The sequence below is a fragment of the Salvelinus namaycush genome, chromosome 32, assembly GCF_016432855.1.
Source record: "Salvelinus namaycush isolate Seneca chromosome 32, SaNama_1.0, whole genome shotgun sequence".
NCBI lineage: Eukaryota > Metazoa > Chordata > Actinopteri > Salmoniformes > Salmonidae > Salvelinus > Salvelinus namaycush.
The window spans coordinates 20,316,882-20,334,370 of record NC_052338.1 but is presented as its reverse complement, the minus strand read 5'-3'; the positions used below and the strand labels follow the sequence as shown (position 1 = coordinate 20,334,370).

General features: G+C 42.1%; 2 protein-coding genes across 2 annotated transcripts in view; both read right to left on the bottom strand.

Annotated features, from left to right (window-relative positions):
* The window catches only part of LOC120027506 (unconventional myosin-Ig-like), a 66,915-nt gene extending 55,406 nt beyond the window's left edge, over positions 1 to 11,509 (bottom strand). The window contains exons 1-11 of the mRNA XM_038972457.1: positions 11,315 to 11,509; positions 8,883 to 9,091; positions 7,420 to 7,513; positions 6,937 to 7,102; positions 6,205 to 6,258; positions 5,823 to 5,918; positions 4,747 to 4,863; positions 4,008 to 4,214; positions 3,607 to 3,752; positions 1,403 to 1,517; positions 997 to 1,167 (exon numbers count right to left, since the gene is read on the bottom strand). Coding sequence (XP_038828385.1) covers positions 997 to 1,167; positions 1,403 to 1,517; positions 3,607 to 3,752; positions 4,008 to 4,214; positions 4,747 to 4,863; positions 5,823 to 5,918; positions 6,205 to 6,258; positions 6,937 to 7,102; positions 7,420 to 7,513; positions 8,883 to 9,091; positions 11,315 to 11,409 — 1,470 coding nt within the window. The 5' untranslated portion in view covers positions 11,410 to 11,509. The remainder of the gene's footprint in view (positions 1 to 996; positions 1,168 to 1,402; positions 1,518 to 3,606; positions 3,753 to 4,007; positions 4,215 to 4,746; positions 4,864 to 5,822; positions 5,919 to 6,204; positions 6,259 to 6,936; positions 7,103 to 7,419; positions 7,514 to 8,882; positions 9,092 to 11,314) is intronic.
* A 2,070-nt stretch (positions 11,510 to 13,579) lies between these two features.
* Positions 13,580 to 16,686, bottom strand: LOC120027146. The gene is made up of 4 exons (XM_038972009.1): positions 16,602 to 16,686; positions 16,009 to 16,204; positions 15,703 to 15,791; positions 13,580 to 15,592 (listed from the first exon to the last, which is right to left on the bottom strand). Exons 2-4 carry the CDS (start codon positions 16,184 to 16,186, stop codon positions 14,102 to 14,104), a joined length of 1,758 nt encoding a protein of 585 aa, XP_038827937.1. The 5' UTR covers positions 16,187 to 16,204; positions 16,602 to 16,686; the 3' UTR covers positions 13,580 to 14,101.
* Between the last annotated feature and the right edge of the window lie 803 nt (positions 16,687 to 17,489).

Sequence of the window (17,489 nt, the reverse complement as noted above, 5' to 3'; positions counted from 1 at the left end):
GGCAGTGCTCCTCCTTGCAAAAAGGCGGAGGTAGCGGTCCTGCTGCTGGGTTGTTGCCCTCCTACGGCCTCCTCCACGTCTCCTGATGTACTGGCCTGTCTCCTGGTAGCGCCTCCATGCTCTGGACCCTACGCTGACAGACACAGCAAACCTTCTTGCCACAGCTCGCATTGATGTGCCATCCTGGATGAGCTGCACTACCTGAGCCACTTGTGTGGGTTGTAGACTCCGTCTCATGCTACCACTAGAGTGAAAGCACCACCAGCATTCAAAAGTGACCAAAACATCAGCCAGGAAGCATAGAAACTGAGAAGTGGTCTGTGGTCACCACCTGCAGAACCACTCCTTTATTGGGGGTGTCTTGCTAATTGCCTATAATTTCCACCTTTTGTCTATTCCATTTGCACAACAGCATGTGAAATTTATTGTCAATCAGTGTTGCTTCCTAAGTGGACAGTTTGATTTCACAGAAGTGTGATTGACTTGGAGTTACATTGTGTTGTTTAAGTGTTCCCTTTATTTTTTTGAGCAGTGTATAACGAAACCACAACAGAGTGCAAATAGTGGGATGGATACCCCTGCTCTCTATTGACCATCCAGTGTAACTGCACTAACAATATCACACCACTGGGGTGTTAAAGCCATTCTTAAACCGTCAATGGGGTCCTGATGTGAGTGTTGCAGTATAATGAAGACAGTAATGGAGAGAAGACATCTTCAATGAGGTAGAGGAAGGATTGGTGTACCTCAGCATAATTCACGTTGTGGGTTTTTAGTGTAAGTTGCAGAAGGAATGACTATTTTATGGTTATAGGGACATGGTTATAGGAGCTGTAGAGAGGAAATGTTGAGGTATTTGTGTTAGAAGTATGGCCTGGGAGAATAAAATAAACTAGATTAGAAGAGAATAACATAGAATAGACTAGAATAGAAGAGAATAACATAGAATAGAATATAATTTATTCTATTGAAGGCAGCGTTGCTCGTCTGACCCACCTTGCGGGAGGTGTAGTGAGGGTGTTGTCCCAACTTAGCATCCATGCTCTCCAGGCAGATGGTGTCTGTCACCTTACCCACAGTGAGACAGGCCTCGTCCAACACCGAGATGATGCCCTTATGGGGCTGTTCCACCAGGTCCACGATGATCTGGTTGTTAAAGTAGTCAATCTGGAAACACACAGGGGGAGAGGAACTGTTAGATGTAGGCTTCTGAATACTGCATGTGTTGCTTATGGAGAGAGAGAGAAACAAGAGAGAGAGAGAGAGAGAGAGAGAGAGGGGAGAAACAAGAGAGAGAGAGAGAGAGAGAGAGAGAGAGAGAGAGAGAGAGAGAGAGAGAGAGAGAGAGAGAGTTTCTGCGTGCATGCGCATCTGTTAGTCGGCGTGCACGTGTGTGACTCACATGCCGCCAGGTGATACCCTCTCTCTGGTACTCGTCCTGTTCCTGGCGAAGGATCAGCTCGATGAAGAGCTGCTGCAGCTTCTCATTACAGTAGTTAATACAGAACTGTTCAAAGCTGCCCGACGACAACACAGAAACACAGGTTTCAATATGGAACAACAGATCATGTAGTCACCATGACTACCATACATTTTGAATAAATAAATATAATCTTCAGAGAGGTTTCAAAAAGTTTGAAATTATAGATATTGTGAGAAATATTTATATCAAGATATATCCATCTGGTCAAATACAAGGCTGATCCACCATCCTGATAACCTTTTGTCAATAGGGGGGCGCTATTTTCACTTTGTAAAAAATCGTGCCCAAATTAAACTGCCTCGTACTCTATTCTTGCTCGTACAATATGCATATTATTATTACTATTGGATAGAAAACACTCTCTAGTTTCTAAAACCGTTTGAATTATATCTGTGAGTAAAACAGAACTCATTTTGCAGCAAGCTTCCTGACAGGAAGTGAAAAATCTGAAATCGAGGCTCTGTTCCAGGGCCTTCCTATTAATTTGCCTGAAATCTATGGATATACATGCACTGCATACGCCTTCCACTAGATGTCAACAGGCAGTGAGAGGTGGAATGGGGTGTCTAGCTTGATCTGAGGCCGAACAAGAGCTTTTGGAATGACGTGTCTGGAAATTTCATTGTCTTCGAAGGCGCGAGAAGGAACCCCAGATTGCCTTCTGAAAAGCTTTCGGTATACACGTTAGATATCTCCGGCTCTGATTTTATTTGATATATGTGATAAAAACATCATAAAGTAGTTTTTTTAAACCGAGTTATATCAGTTTATTGAATGTTTATTGCGAGTTTTGGAATTTTCTTTTCTTTGCATCATGTGAAGTTTGCCACGTTTGCGCCACATGGCTAGCTATGGTTGCTAATTCGACAGGAGAAGAGGACATTCTAAAACCAAACAACGATTATTCTGGACAAAGGACTCCTTGTACAAGATTCTGATGGAAGCTCAGCAAAAGTAGGAACCATTTATGATGTTATTTCGTATTTCTGTGGAAAATGTTTAGTCATATTTTCCGCCCTTATTTTGGGCGCTGTCTCGCTATAACGTAAGCTGTATGTCGTACTAAAGTTATTTTTAAAAATCTAACACAGCGGTTGCATTAAGAACTAGTGTATCTTTCATTTGCTGTACAACATGTATTTTTTAGTAAAGTTTATGATGAGTTATTTGATTAGATTAGGTGACTGTCCAAAATATCTCTGGAGAATTTTGTGCATTTTGACTACGTATTCACATTGTAAAACCACGATTTGTACCGCTAAATATGCACATTTTCGAACAAAACATATATGTATTGTGTAACATGATGTTATAGGACTGTCATCTGATGAAGTTTGTCAAGGTTAGTGAATAATTTTATATCTTTTGCTGTTTTTTTGCGATCGCTACCTTTGCGGTGAATGAATGCGGTTGTGTGTTTGGCTATTGTAGTAAGCTAATATAATGCTATATTGTGTTTTCGCTGTAAAACACTTAAAAAATCTGAAATATTGGCTGGATTCACAAGATGTTTATCTTTCATTTGCTGTACACCATGTACTTTTCATAAATGTTTTATGATGAGTATTAGGGAATTTCAAGTTGCTCTCTGTAATTATTCCGGCTGCTTTGGTGATATTTTTTATGGTAGCTGCAATGTAAAACTATGATTTATACCTCAAATATGCACATTTTCGAACAAAACATAGATTTATTGTATAACATGTTATAAGACTGTCATCTGATGAAGTTGTTCCTTGGTTAGTGACTAATTATATCTCTATTTGGTCGGTTTTGTGATAGCTACCTATGCGGTAAAAAAATGGTGAAAATATGTGGTTGAGTCTTTTGCTATTGTGGTTAGCTAATAGAAATACATATTGTGTTTTCGCTGTAAAACATTTTAAAAATCGGAAATGATGGCTGGATTCACAAGATGTGTATCTTTCATTTGGTGTCTTGGACTTGTGATTTCATGATATTTATATGCTAGTATTTACTTCTGGCGCTATGCTAGGCTATGCTAGTCAGCTTTTTACTGATGAGAATGCTCCCGGATCCGGGATGGTGACCAAGTAGAAGATAACTCACAAGATTGTAAATACATGGACAGGGAGGAGATAGATACTATTGGAGAGTCTAACCTGTTGTTGTCGAAAATTTCAAAGCCGTAAATATCCAGCACTCCGATGACTGTGTTTTTCCCATGAAGCACTGGGTTGTAGTCTTTCACCTCAATAACAGCATTGATACGAGCCACAATCCAACAAAACAATCTCTCATAGAGAGCCTAAAGAATCAACATAGAGCAGGAGAGAGAGAGAGAGAGAGAGAGAGAGAGAGAGAGAGAGAGAGAGAGAGAGAGAGAGAGAGAGAGAGAGAGAGAGAGAGAGAGAGAGAGAGAGAGAGAGAGAGAGAGAGAGAGAGAGAGAGAGAGAACGAAAGAGAGAGTTTATGCAGTACACAATAATGAGTCAACATTGATGGGATTTGTCATTTATGAAGACAACAAGTCTTGCTGTGCTAATAGTGACCAGCCCAGTACCTTGGCGAAAGCGTCCCGGCCGAAGCAGGCCTCCTTTTCAGTGTGTCCCTTCTCTATGACCTCTCCGCCCCCGGTGGCCACAGTGCGGTACAGCAGGCTCTTAGTCACGTTGTCTGGCTCTGTGGTGGTCAGCCCAGCGATGTGACTCACAGCCTCAGAACCCACCACCTGGACACACTCACTGTCTGTCTCGAACTGCAGGTTGCCCTGGGGAGTGGCAGAAACACCGTTCATGATCCTAGTATTATAAAACTGGATTTGGTATAAATCATAGATCACAGGGTTGAACTTAAATTTCGCAAGTAAATTGCAAGATATGTACTAAGAAATAATATGGTTTCCAACCAGGATATTAAATGTTCCTTCATCTGTGTATCATCTGACAAGTATGTGTAACTGATAGATGCACACACACACACACACACACACACACACACACACACACACACACACACACACACACACACACACACACACACACACACACACACACACACACACACACACACACACACACACACACACTACATGTTCATGTTTTTAAATATGGGGATCCTAATGAATCAAATGAATCTCTGTCAAGTTTGACTGCACCATGAACACTAGCTCTTAGTTTAGAGATGGGCACCAATAATGTAAGTAACCAACATGCTACTTTAGTTGCATTGGACCATTCAGGTATCATTTGGTATGTATGGCCAATAGAAATGTGACCAAGAATATACTGAATACAACCTACCAGGATGAGGATGGTCCCCAGGATCCTGTAGATGGAGTCGATCTCCTCCTCTGAGAAGCCAATCACCTGCAGGGCACTCAGCACAGCCCTGTGACTGGACCGGTCATTGTTGGATGTCTACAGAGAAAGAGAGAGGTAAATTACAGACTAGAACAGTATTTACTACTCTTTACTTAACTTTACGTTAGGTTACCTTACTTTATGTTACTTTACCCTAGGTTATTTAACATTATTGTACTTTACTTTACGTTACTTTACCCTAGATTATTTAACGTCATTCTATTTTACTTTACGTAACGTTACTTTACCCTAGATTATTTAACGTTAATTCTACTTTACTTTACGTTACTTTACCCTAGATTATTTAACGTTAATTCTACTTTACTTTACGTTACTTTACCCTAGATTATTTAACGTCATTGTCACGCGGTGACCGTAGATTGCTTTGTATGTTTCCATTTTTAGTTTGGTCAGGGTGTGATGTGGGTGGGTATTCTATGTTGTAGGTCTAGGTTTTCTATTTCTATGTGTTTGGCCTGGTATGGTTCTCAATCAGAGGCAGCTGTCTATCGTTGTCTCTGATTGAGAGCCATACTTAGGTAGCCTGTTTTCCCACTTGTGTTTGTGGGTGGTTATTTTCTGGTTAGTGTTTGTTGCACCTGTCAGAACTGTTCGTTGGTCGTTTTGTTGTTTTTGTTCGTGTATTCATTTTGATTAAAAGTATTATGGATACGTACCACGCTGCACTTTGGTCCTCCTCTCCTTCTCCAGACGATTATCGTTACAGTCATTCTATTTTACTTTACGTTACTTTACTTTACCCTAGATTATTTAACGTTAATTCTACTTTACTTTACCCTAGATTATTTAGCGTCATTCTATTTTACTTTACGTTACTTTACTTTACCCTAGGTTACTTAACGTTATTCTACTTTACTTTACGTTGCTTTCCTTTCTTAGAGACAGGTGGAAACACTGTATTCACAAATTAGTGTTGAGTGTCTATGCGTTTTATCCAGCACCCAATGTCATGGTAAGGTTGTGGAACTACTGTAGAAGAGTGAAGGAAAACTCACAGTGGAGGCAGCTCCTTCTCTGGTATACACATAGTTGACAGGGTCATTCTGGAGGTGAAGTGACCCCAGCATTTCCTCTGAGCCTCCACGCAGTAACTGTGGAAATACACACACATACAGTACAGTAGAGAAGTTGAATTGGGAAAATGTGGAAACATTCATTACAAATTATTAATCTGTAATAGAACGAATCAAAATAGCCTTTTCCACCCGTTCCTTTACCTGATCCAGCCAAACATGTCCTGATCCAAACAGCATTAAGCCATTATTAATCATACTTATGACTTCATTTTAACAATATATGCCATTTAGCAGACGCTTTTATCCGAAGTGACTTACAGTCATGCTTGCATACGTTTGACCAGTAAAGATCAATATTTACCTGATAGAAGGAGTGGAAGTTCCTCTCTCCTCCCTGCTGCTGAACAACCCTTGACTTTGCATGTGGGAACAGAGAAAAATACATGAACACACACACATACACACAGGCCGCAAGTTTAACCAACCACATAACTCCCAATACAAGACAGAAGAGCGGGGTTCAGACAGTTCACTAATCCACAGTTAGTAAGGTTGCGTCTGTGCAGTGAGAATGGATGACACCGTCGTTCACACAGCCCCACTGTGTCAGGTGGTGTGATAGGCTAGCTCATAGAAAGGATAAAAACAGCAAGCTATCTCATCATGCCCCCAGGCGAGCCCTTCATTATCATTCAACAGAACCAGAACAGAACAGGGTGTAATTCACAGGCATTTCTATTCCCGGACCCACTCTCTCACTCTCTCTGCTTCACCACCTTAATCAGACATGTATGTTCCACCACGAAATGAAGACCAGAAAATGGATAACTTTTCAAAAGAAGACTATGGACACAGACACATATTAAGTATATTCCTTCACTATTATATACTCCTTCACTAAAAAGCATGTTCAATCTCTGTTTGTAGTCCAGGACAAGGCTTAATCTGTGTCTGAGAAACTTGGCCTATAAATACGACTTCTGTTCAAACCATCCAATCAAATCTCCCCGCCTATCTGTTAAGTCCTTCCCCTCACTTCAAGCGCCAATCACTGTATGTCTCTCTCTATCCTATCTAATCATATTGCTCTTACCTTCTCCAGCAGGTAGTTGTTAATATGGCCGCCGGTGGGGTCGCCGTTGAAGTTGAAGTTGATGTCCATGTACTTGCCGAAGCGGCTGGAGTTGTCGTTGCGGTTGGTCTTGGCGTTACCGAAGGCCTCCAGCACACAGTTGGACTTCAGCAGAACGTTCTTCACACTGTGTCACAGAGGAGAGGGAGGTCATCATTGATACTATCAGGTGACAATGTGGCCCAAAGAGTGAGAGGAGAGGAAGAGGTGAATTGGAAGTCCTTTCCACCCTTCAATTGTGAATTTGTGTCTATGACATTGAGACTGACACAATATAACCTTGTCTCTGGGCTATTGTACTTCTGAGGTTAGGGAGGAAGCCTGATGCATAAGACTAAATGCAATATACTGAAGTTCCTTTCAGAATCAGAACCTGTACTCTAACCCAGTCTAAGATGTAGTTATTTAACTGGGAGAGGAGAGCATTTGACACTGATGACTCACCTCTCAACCTCTGCTCTCTGGCTGGGGTTGGTAATAGCTGCGATGTACTGCATGATGTACTTGCTAGCCTCTGTCTTTCCCGCTCCACTCTCACCTGGGACACACAGACACAGACCATTAATAACAAAAAAGCAACTCACGTATAGCAGTACATGTACATTACTTGAGTATTTTACCACAGATACTGGATATATTAGTAGACATACAGTATATTTGTACTTCTACGATATGAGATCATACATGGTAAACTGAAGTGTATTTATGGCATGAATCTTCTTGAAGTAGTTATTGACTGTCAGTCACCAATCAACATGACTCTATTCCTCTTTCTATGACCGTAAAGTAGCCTGCTACACACAGCAGATGAGGAAACAGGACATTATGAGCTAGTGCAACTAAGAAAAGACCATTGCAGCAACAGTGAAGACCAATAAGCATCCTGGAGGAAGTGAGGAACTGAGAACACTCAGAAACTGTAGACATTGGCCTTTTCTCAATTACAGCTGTGTCCTCTCTCCTCCGTCCTCTCTGGCCTCCTTTTAAAAAAGATCAAAAGTAATCGAGGAGAGGTGGCGAAGAGAGGGAAACAAGATGAAAATGCCCTAGTAGGAAATGAGACTCCCCTTCTTCAATCGCACGTCATCAGGCAACTCCTCTTCTTCAATCGCACGTCATCAGGCAAATTACGTTTACAGGGTGGAATCCCCAATTTTTTTAATAAAGTGATAAAAACAAATGTAGCTAGTTGTGTAAGACATTTTATAGATAAAAGGATAAGTAGCAGATCATTTTTAAATGCGTGCATGCTTTTCTCCTTCGAGACAACAACAGCTGATTCAAAGGGGGTGTGGCAGATTTCAAAACTCTTCCGCGAAGGACTCATAAGTGTAGGACTCGTAGGATACAGTACACTTGTGCTTCCTCGCCAAAAGGACGCTATCGAGGAGGGGAGGACTGTCTTCCATTTGCCTGCTAACGAATTGACACACTCCTCCACCACACAACCACATATCGGTTTCCGGGTCATGGAGAGAGGACGGAGGACAGACTTTTGCTCAAACAAGAAAACCTCATAGACACACAGAGTGGCATGATGGGGTCTGCAACAGGACAGACTGTGAATAGATTAGGGACCCTGCTCAGTTCTACTTCCCTCAGTAAACTATTGATAACAGGGTGCTACTGTATACGCCAGGAAGCAATTCCATCACATGATAGTGCCCTTAGAAATATTACATACATAAATCAACAAAACTGTCCTCTTTTTTATATGAAGGCAACAGGACATAGCCAGTTAAAAAACGATTCATGCACCATGCCTTCTGACCTGCTCAGAAACCAGCAAGGTGTGAGTCAAACAAGCTAAGCAGGACTGTGGTAAACTAGGTAAAAGATGATGGTTGGAGTATGAGATGGAATGAATGAATGAAAGAAAGAGTAGGAGACTGGAGTCTGAGACAGACCTGATATGACGATGCAGGTGTCTTTGGCCCGTCTCTTCATGGCCTTGTACGCAGCGTCGGCCACAGCGTACAGGTGGGGTGGGTTCTCGTACAGCTCCCGGCCGCGGTACGCGTCGATGGCCTCTTTACCGTAGATGTCCATCTGTTTGTAGGGATTGACTGACACCACCACCTCACCTATGAAGGTGTAGATACGGGCTTTCTCAAACCTGCCAGGCACACAGACAAACACAGAGACAGAGTTGAATTTATTGTAGCTTTTTGAAGTATGGTTTTATATTTTTATGTAATGTCTTCATGTAGCATGAAAATTGTCCAAGTATCAATGTCCACAACAGAAACATAATTTTGATATGAAACAGCCAACTCCTGATAATAACGCTGTAACAAGGGGGGCCATAATAGTTTTTGTCACAGCAATGCTTATATAGGCTATAAATAGCCTACAAATACCCACACCACATTCAACAGTCAGTATCTAAGTCTCCACCCCATCAACACCAGAGAGAGAGATGTTTACATAGACATTAGATAACCTATTTTACAGAGAAACACCCTGACAGAGAAACACCCTGACATAAAAACGACAACATATTTTTGCACCTAAAGTCAAACCTCTCACCCTCAAGGAAATAGAACACGCCCCAAAGGACAGGAAGTGACACAGGTGGGAAGTGAGAACAGGAAGTATGTACAAATTATGGCTCAAGAGGGGTTTCCACTAAATAACTCAGCCATAAAGTCAGTTTCAACAGCAGTGCAGTTAAGGTTAGAGTTAGGTTTAATGGGTGGAGTATAGACATAATTATGACTTTGTGGCTGTGATAACTAGTGACAACCCACAAGAGGTGTCACTTCCTTCACCTTGTTTTACCTTCCTGGGTATTGGTTTGACTTGTTGTGGCACCTATTCTGCTGAAATTACACAGAATTGTCTCTTTCTATGTGTAAAAATACAATATGCATGAAATCATTAATCAGCTCTATTTGCTTCTAAACCAAAAATACTGTAAATGTCACAACCTGTGATACAAACATGGGCAAAAACAGTAATTTACAGTGTATATTAGATGTATACTAAGACCAGGAAGTGACAATGACTGATCCTAAAAATATCTTGATGGGCAATATTACAGGAAAGCTTTATTTTATAAATTCCTATCTAACATCAAGTGGCCCTGAATGTTTCTCCAGACATTGCCATGGGGCAAGTCTGGTCAGGCAGTGCATGATCAAATGAATGGGAGCTTCAGGGAATAAGAATTGTTGCATGCATTGCCTAGCTTACCTTCTAGGGCAAAGGCCTGACTAAAACACATGGGCTACATGTGAAACGGGATCCTATTTCCTATTTATTCCCTAAAGTGCACTAATTTTGACCCACTATATAGGAAAGGGAATAGGATGCCACCTCAAATGCACCTGTGGACTATGATGAGAAAAGGGATATGAAACTAGTGTCCATTTGCTAAGAATCTGTGAGCTGTATAAGATCTACAAAATAAATAATTGACATGTTTGACCACTGTAAATTCTTGAGTGATATTCTACTCTAACTCCTAGGCTTCCACTGGATTCTAAAGATGTGGTGCTATGTGGTTTCTCAATACTGTCTCAAGAGAAGGGCATGTCACGACGTTACCAAACTTGAGAGATAAAAGCGTGAGGGCGAGAGAGAGAGAGAGAGCTGTGCTGTTTGACAAGTGTTGGAATGGAGAGATGCTGAGAAGGGTGAATTTAGCAGCAGATGCAGTCAGTCACACCACACCCAAAATAGAGGAAAAAAAGGTCACCTGATTCACTCAAACTCAACAGAATACGTCACTGAGAAAACCAATCAGAAAGGGTGGGCTTTTACAGGAAAGTAGTTCCCGTAAGTGTGAAGTCAAACAAAACGAGTTTAGACTCAGGTCATGACCAATGGGTTGATGACGTATTCTTGACTTACAATGCATCTATTTATGTGACCGTTTCTATGGTGATAGCAACTAACTGGACACACAAGTTCATATCGCAACCACTGAAGGTGGGCGGGAAAGTCAAACCAGAAATGACTCATCCTTCTCCTTTTCCTGTCTCTCTCTCTCTCTCACGTTCTCTACAAGTCAACTTCTTCACCGTGGTTCTCGTACAAACAAAGAGTTTAACACTCCTATAAGAGAGGCCCTGAAAAGTTGCCATTGTTGTGAGGCTGATGAGTACACACTCTCTGACAACAGAGCTCTCAAATATCAAGCTGTGACATCACAATCCTACAAGCACACAACCAGACAGTTTGAGATAACAGATACATATACAAGATTTAAGGGCCCACAAAGTCATCCGTAGGTGTCCCCATGACAGCTTCATCTCCATCCCTGTGTTACAGACAGCTGCTTTCTCCTCCCCTCTACCTCATCTCTTCCAGAGGAGACTCTACAATCAGGACTTACCTTAACTTCAGATTCTCCATAAACTGCTCCATGTTCACCTCATCCAGAAGGACAAAATCCGACTTCCCAAACTCCAGACCCTCCAGCTCCGCCATCCTAACGGACAGACAGATAAACAGAGAGGAAGGAACGAACAAGGACTGAAGAGAGAAGAGAGAGAAGTGAAGGCAGGCAGACTAGTGCTGCTGGGGCCCGGTGGCGTGCTGTGGGTGTGGCGTAAGTCTGTTCTTTTGTGGTGTGGTGGATTCTGGGATGGTGTGCTGCTTAGTCAAGTCACTGGGGGCTGTGGTCGGCATGCTGCAGCACGTCATCCTCTCAGTGGTGTGTGTATGTGAGTTTGTGTGTGTGTGTGTGTGTGTGTGTGCATGCGTGTGTGTGTGTGTGTGTGTGTGTGTGTGTGTGTGTGTGTGTGTGTGTGTGTGTGTGTGTGTGTGTGTGTGTGTGTGAGAGAGAGAGAGAGTGAGAGAGCTGGAGGCACACACTGATTGAATCAACATTGTTACATTGAACCAACATGGAATAGATGTTTAATTGATGTCTGTGCCCAGTGGGAGAGTGATGTGTGTGTTGTGTTTGTTGCGGGTATATATAATGTACATAACGGGACAGAGAAGAGCTATCATTAAATACATACAGCACTTCTGCATCCTCCTCTTCCTGCCACAGGCCTCCAGACCTCCTTGTTTCCGTGGGAGACAGACCACAGTGAGTGAACCATTGCAGAAGCTCTCTCAGGCTCTCCCTCTCACTGTCTCTTTCTCTCTTTCCGCCATCCTTTGCGTGCATCTCCATCTTTCGAGCTCTCTCACTCTCTCTGTCTTTCAGCCTCTCCCTTTGCATGCCTCTTTTTTTCTGTTAAGACTTCACATATTTGACAGAAAATAAAAACAGAACAGACACATAGGCTCTCTCCACTGCCAACCATGTACAGCTAGACATCAGGCTCATCCTTATCAGACATTAAACCACATCATAATTGAAGGCAAAATATTTCTGTAAAAATTGCGGGATTGACCGATTCCTGTGTAGACAACCATCCATTTAAGACCAAGATTTCCACTCTGTTTCAACAGTATGGTATTTCCCAATGCAGGACAGGTAATCTGGCTCCAGACATGAGTCAGAACGTATAAAGAGCAGTCTTCTACCAACCTCTGGAAAAGGACGGTGATACATTGTGTGGGGGTGGCATCAGTGTATGAGAGGACAAAGAGGGATTCAGTCTTTGTCAATATTGCCAAATAATAAAATGTAGATAACAAACAAAATCAATTTTCTGACATTTCAGTCAGTGTACTTCTGTCAGCCTCTGAGTCGCAGCCTTAGTCATTGGTGGTCATCTAACATCTTACATTTGAAAATGAGTCATTTGTTTTTCTACAACGTGTGAACCAACGTTGTTTGGGAAACAGTGTATGATGAGGTAATGGACCTCAACATAAAACCTCATAGCACTCATTGGCTAGGAGTGGTTTTTGCTTCTCTAAAGCTGCGTTTACACAGGCAGCCTCATTCTATTTTTCCACTAACAGTATTTTTTAACAATCAGATTAGCTCTTTTGCCAATAATTGGGGGAAAAAAACTGAATTGTCTGAGTGTACAAAACATTATGATTATCCAGGTGAAACCCTACAGTATGATCCCTTATTGACGTCACTTCAATCAGTGTAGATGAAGGGGGGGACAGGTTAAAGATTTTTATGCCTCGAGACAATTGAGACATGGATTGTATATGTGTGTCAAGAACTGCAACACTGCAGGAGTCAACATGGGCCAGAATCCCTGTGGAACGCTTTCGACACCTTGCAGTCCATGCCCGACGAATTGAAGCTGTTCTGAGGACAAAAGGGGAGTTGCAAGTCAATATTAGGAAGGTGTTCTTAATGTTTTTTCATAATATTAAGAACATGCCCCATTACCTCATAAGTATCATTCCATAGACTGCACTACCACTCACCCCCTCCTAACCTGCTTATCTCTGATCAGCACTTCCTCTGTCAGTGTGCCTTGTGTTCTGTCATGTCGACTGCGTGGGGCCGCCTCACATCCTGTGTAGAGAGGGGGGGGATGGCTGCCTCTGTGAGCACTTCCTCTCTCATCTGCTTCTGGCTCCATCATCACACAACATGACACTCTGAGTCCAGAATTTACACACTCAGAATCAGTCTGACAAGAAGCACACAACCAGATACTAAGGCAAAAGCATAGAGGCAGACTGACATAGTAACAGAATTAAGTGGAATGTGGAGTCAACGACAATTCTAAAGTGAGAATATGTTGATTTTAATCTATGTGAAGAATTTAAATGAACACATTCCATGACAGTTTCCACAAGTGATTGAATGAGATCATCCCAGAATAGGCAATTTGTTCCAAATAATCAACATAGATAGATTATGATTAATCATTAGGCTACATTGAAAGTCTACTCCAGAAACGAATTGCATTTTCATTTGCATATTTTGTACAAAACCTTTCGATAGTGATTTAGTCTCAAACACAATGAAAATAACAACAAATATCACAGCAACAAAAAAGATTTACAAATATAATACATTTGTCATACTCTTGAACCCTCAATAAATATAAATAAAATCAACCACATTTATTTACAATAATAGTTTAAAATCAGACCATAAGAAAGAACATATTAGAATCTGTCATAATCAATTTGCCTAAGCCAAATTGTACTGAACATTTTGCCCCACGTGACATATAACATATTCAAGAAATAAACAGCTAAAGCCAATTGTATTATAGGTGTCAGAATCTAAACTAGTGACTTGTTATGGCTTTTTCTTTTTTTTTCCTGATAGCATATCCTTCCAATCTGCTTTGTTTGTAGGAATTTTGGGAAGTAATGACTTCTTTTTCATCACTGGCATCTGAGCTCCAGCAGAGGGCCCTACCACATCATCCTCCCTTTCTCGCCTCGAGATGTCCCTCTGTGTTACTCTCTGCTCCTTTACTTTCTCGTCCCTCTGTGTTACTCTCTGCTCCTTTACTTTCTCCTCCCTCTGTGTTACTCTCTGCTCCTTTACTTTCTCCTCCCTCTGTGTTACTCTCTGCTCCTTTACTTTCTCCTGTGAATCAGAGTGACTTCTTCCCCTGTGACTGGGGGTGGATGTATAGGGTACTGGGCTTCCAGCCCTCTGTACAGTCCTTCCATGCCCAGAGTCACCCTGGTACTTTGAGGGGGAGTAATCTGGTACAGCAACAGACACAGGGACAGGGTCACGATCCCATGGGATGGGGGCATCCTTCCTTTTGGGCAGACTCGATAGAGAACTGCTTCTCCTTTCCCTTGAGCCCCTGTCCAGTGCCCTCCCTGTTCGCCCGGCTGGTGGAAGTTCTAGGGGTTTTCCCAAGAGAATCTGCATCATGTCATAACTGTCCCTGGAAGGCCCTACAAGGCGGAGAATATCTCCGACCTGATTGACGAGGACAGTAGGATAAACACTATTATACCTCTGAATCAGTTTACTAATTCTAACCTGTCCGTTGTGATCGATTGTTCCCAGTGGGATTTCTTGGGTGCGTAGTGTTGAGTTGAGTGTAGTGAGATAGTTTTGCAGCTTTTCCATAGTACTCTTTGGGTTCTTCCCCTCGAGGCTAACAGAACTGATTTCGGAACATTCACTAGGCTGCACATTCATTTGAATGTTGTTGCTTCCAAGAATTGTATCAATGTCCTTTTTCCTGAAGCACAGGGCATATCGGAGCACATCTGCGTCCATTAGGAAGGAGACCACACTGCGAGACCTGCTGGGAGATGTGTTCCTCCTGTGGGTCACGTTGGCTCCATACCCTGGTGCCAGAAGACTGGGAGATGGGTTGCCACTCGGGGGGCTGGAGAGGCTACAAGGTGACCCTGAGTCCCGTGAATAGTTGGTAGGGGAAGAAGACTGTAGGACATGTGCAAACTGCTCTCCATTGACTGAAATAGGACTCCTGCTCCCAGCATACATAGGACTCATGTTACCAGCATGCATTGCGGTGCCATTGATGTGGTGCATCCTGGTGGAGGCTTTGTAGGTCCCAGAGGCATGGCCACTGAGGCTGGGTGTGGAAGGGTTGTATTGGGGCTGGTTGTCTTGGTGTAGGAGCTGCTGCAGTTGGGCCTTCACTGCTCTGAGCTTCAGAAAGGAGCCCTGGACAAGCAGCTGACCATGTTGAAGCTCGTTCACCTTAAAGCCATGGATGTCTAGGAGTCGCCGCACCTCTCTGTCATTGGGGAACATACTCACATCCAGAGTTGCCTTGACTGGCATGTCCACCTGTGATACACACACAAATAAAACAAAACAAGATAAACATTAGGATTTAATTACACTTGAACAATATGACAATATGATATGTAATACAAGGGACGGGGGCTTTTCCCTACCTCAGGCCTGTCAACTATTCTGACTTTGAGACAAAATTGTTGTTGGTCCACCTTCAACACATGGGTCAACCGCGAGACATGGGCAGCCACTGCAAAAGAGAGAGGGTAGGTTAAAGAAATTATCAAGTATTTGTGGTGGTTTTATGTATCAATAAATTCAGGGGGAAAGAGTAGCCTACTTTAACACATACTAATATTGTGACATATATTCATTGCATCCATTTTTGTCCCTGATCCCCTTCATGTCTAGTTCAGCCACTGAATATATGTAAGTTACCCTGCCATCAGTTACAGTAGACCGCCTACCTTCTGGTTCCTCAAATATGACAAAGGCCTGTCCCGGGCTATCAGATGGAAACAGCACTCTCTGCACCTCTCCTCCCCCGTTCCGTGGTCGCAGGAAGTGTATAGTGAGCTTGTCAACCATTCTATCAGAGGCAAGGATATTGGGGACGCCAAGAACCTCCACGACTATACCCTCCATTGTGAAATTCTGTCAACACTGGAGAAAGAGATGAGCAACGTGACCGAAGTTGAAACCACATCATGCAAGTAATGGAGATAAAGACCAGGTCATGCAAATAAAGGCCATGTAAGGTGAAAAACTGAAAGTTACTGAAAGTAAGCATTTTGACAGTACGAAATATTTCATTGAACGCAATATATTCTTACATTAAATTAACTGTTTATGGATATGTCAGTTAACGAAGAAGTTCTCCTAATCAATGTTATTTGTTTGGCAATGTTGTTTTAATCCCTGTCAAAGTTTCCCACTCGTTTTCCACCCATTTTTCCTCTAAGAAAACACATAGCAAAGATACTGACGCAAGTTTTGCATTTTACAGAACGTCTTGTGTTTTCCTTTTCCTAAAAATTGTGTAATTCGAACCTAAACTTACCTATCTATCTAATGTAGTCGTTCGTTCAAAATAAAGTTCGTCACTAGGCATTTCGAGAAAACCGAAAGTGAAAGGAGCGCATATTTCTCACGATGGCCACTATGGGGCGCTGCTTGACTAAATACTATGCTTCTACTCACAGGGGTTCTGTAGTGTACTGAACCCCTTGTAATAATACATTGTCAAACGAATTCTCTCATTGTTGGAATCATGTCAATGCAGTTTAATGCACTCAAGGCTGTTTTAAATATAAACCGAGACCAATAACTATCGTAATATCTGTTTGAAATGGTATAATGATACAGTATATCCAGCTTTGTTGAAGAGACTGCAGGTAGGCCTATATCAACCATCTGAGGGCAAGGTGTACATTGGTCTACTCAAGGTTCATCTTCTTACATACCGTCAACACGTTGAGCGGTGACAAGACAATAAATGGTTTATAACAACTGTATTTGTATTCACATTTAGTTTTTTTCTTGATTATTTGAGTACAAGAACGTAGGGGTTGGTGTCTTGGACCCAAATGTCAATCATGGGGTTATCCAAGAAGCTGAGCTTCCCATATCAACCAACAAGGAAGTTCAATTGAATGGGACAAAATTGGATGAGAGTATCCAAGATCCATGTTTGTTCGGCTGGATTACATCTTGCTTGAAAAGATCCTGTCGATTCCAAAACAAATCAAAATTGTCAAAGGCTGGTGACCCCTGATTAAATGAGGCATACTAGTGCACTAGTTGGCTAGTTCATATGCACCATTTGAATTAAATTGTATTTACAAAGCCCTTTTTACATCAAATGTTGTCAGGGTATAAGTGCCTTGCTCACAAGCACAACAGTTCACCTGAAACAAGCAGCCAGTTACCAATTCAGAACACTTTTTAG

Bases quoted from the DNA above. Each gene is read 5' to 3' on its own strand.
- LOC120027146 (XM_038972009.1), bottom strand. From the start codon at position 16,186: ATGGAGGGTATAGTCGTGGAGGTTCTTGGCGTCCCCAATATCCTTGCC. The intron at 15,792-16,008 runs GTAGGCGGTCTA...TCTCTTTTGCAG, and splicing joins CATATTTGAGGAACCAGAAG to TGGCTGCCCATGTCTCGCGG. The intron at 15,593-15,702 runs GTAGGGAAAAGC...TGTGTATCACAG, and splicing joins GAATAGTTGACAGGCCTGAG to GTGGACATGCCAGTCAAGGC.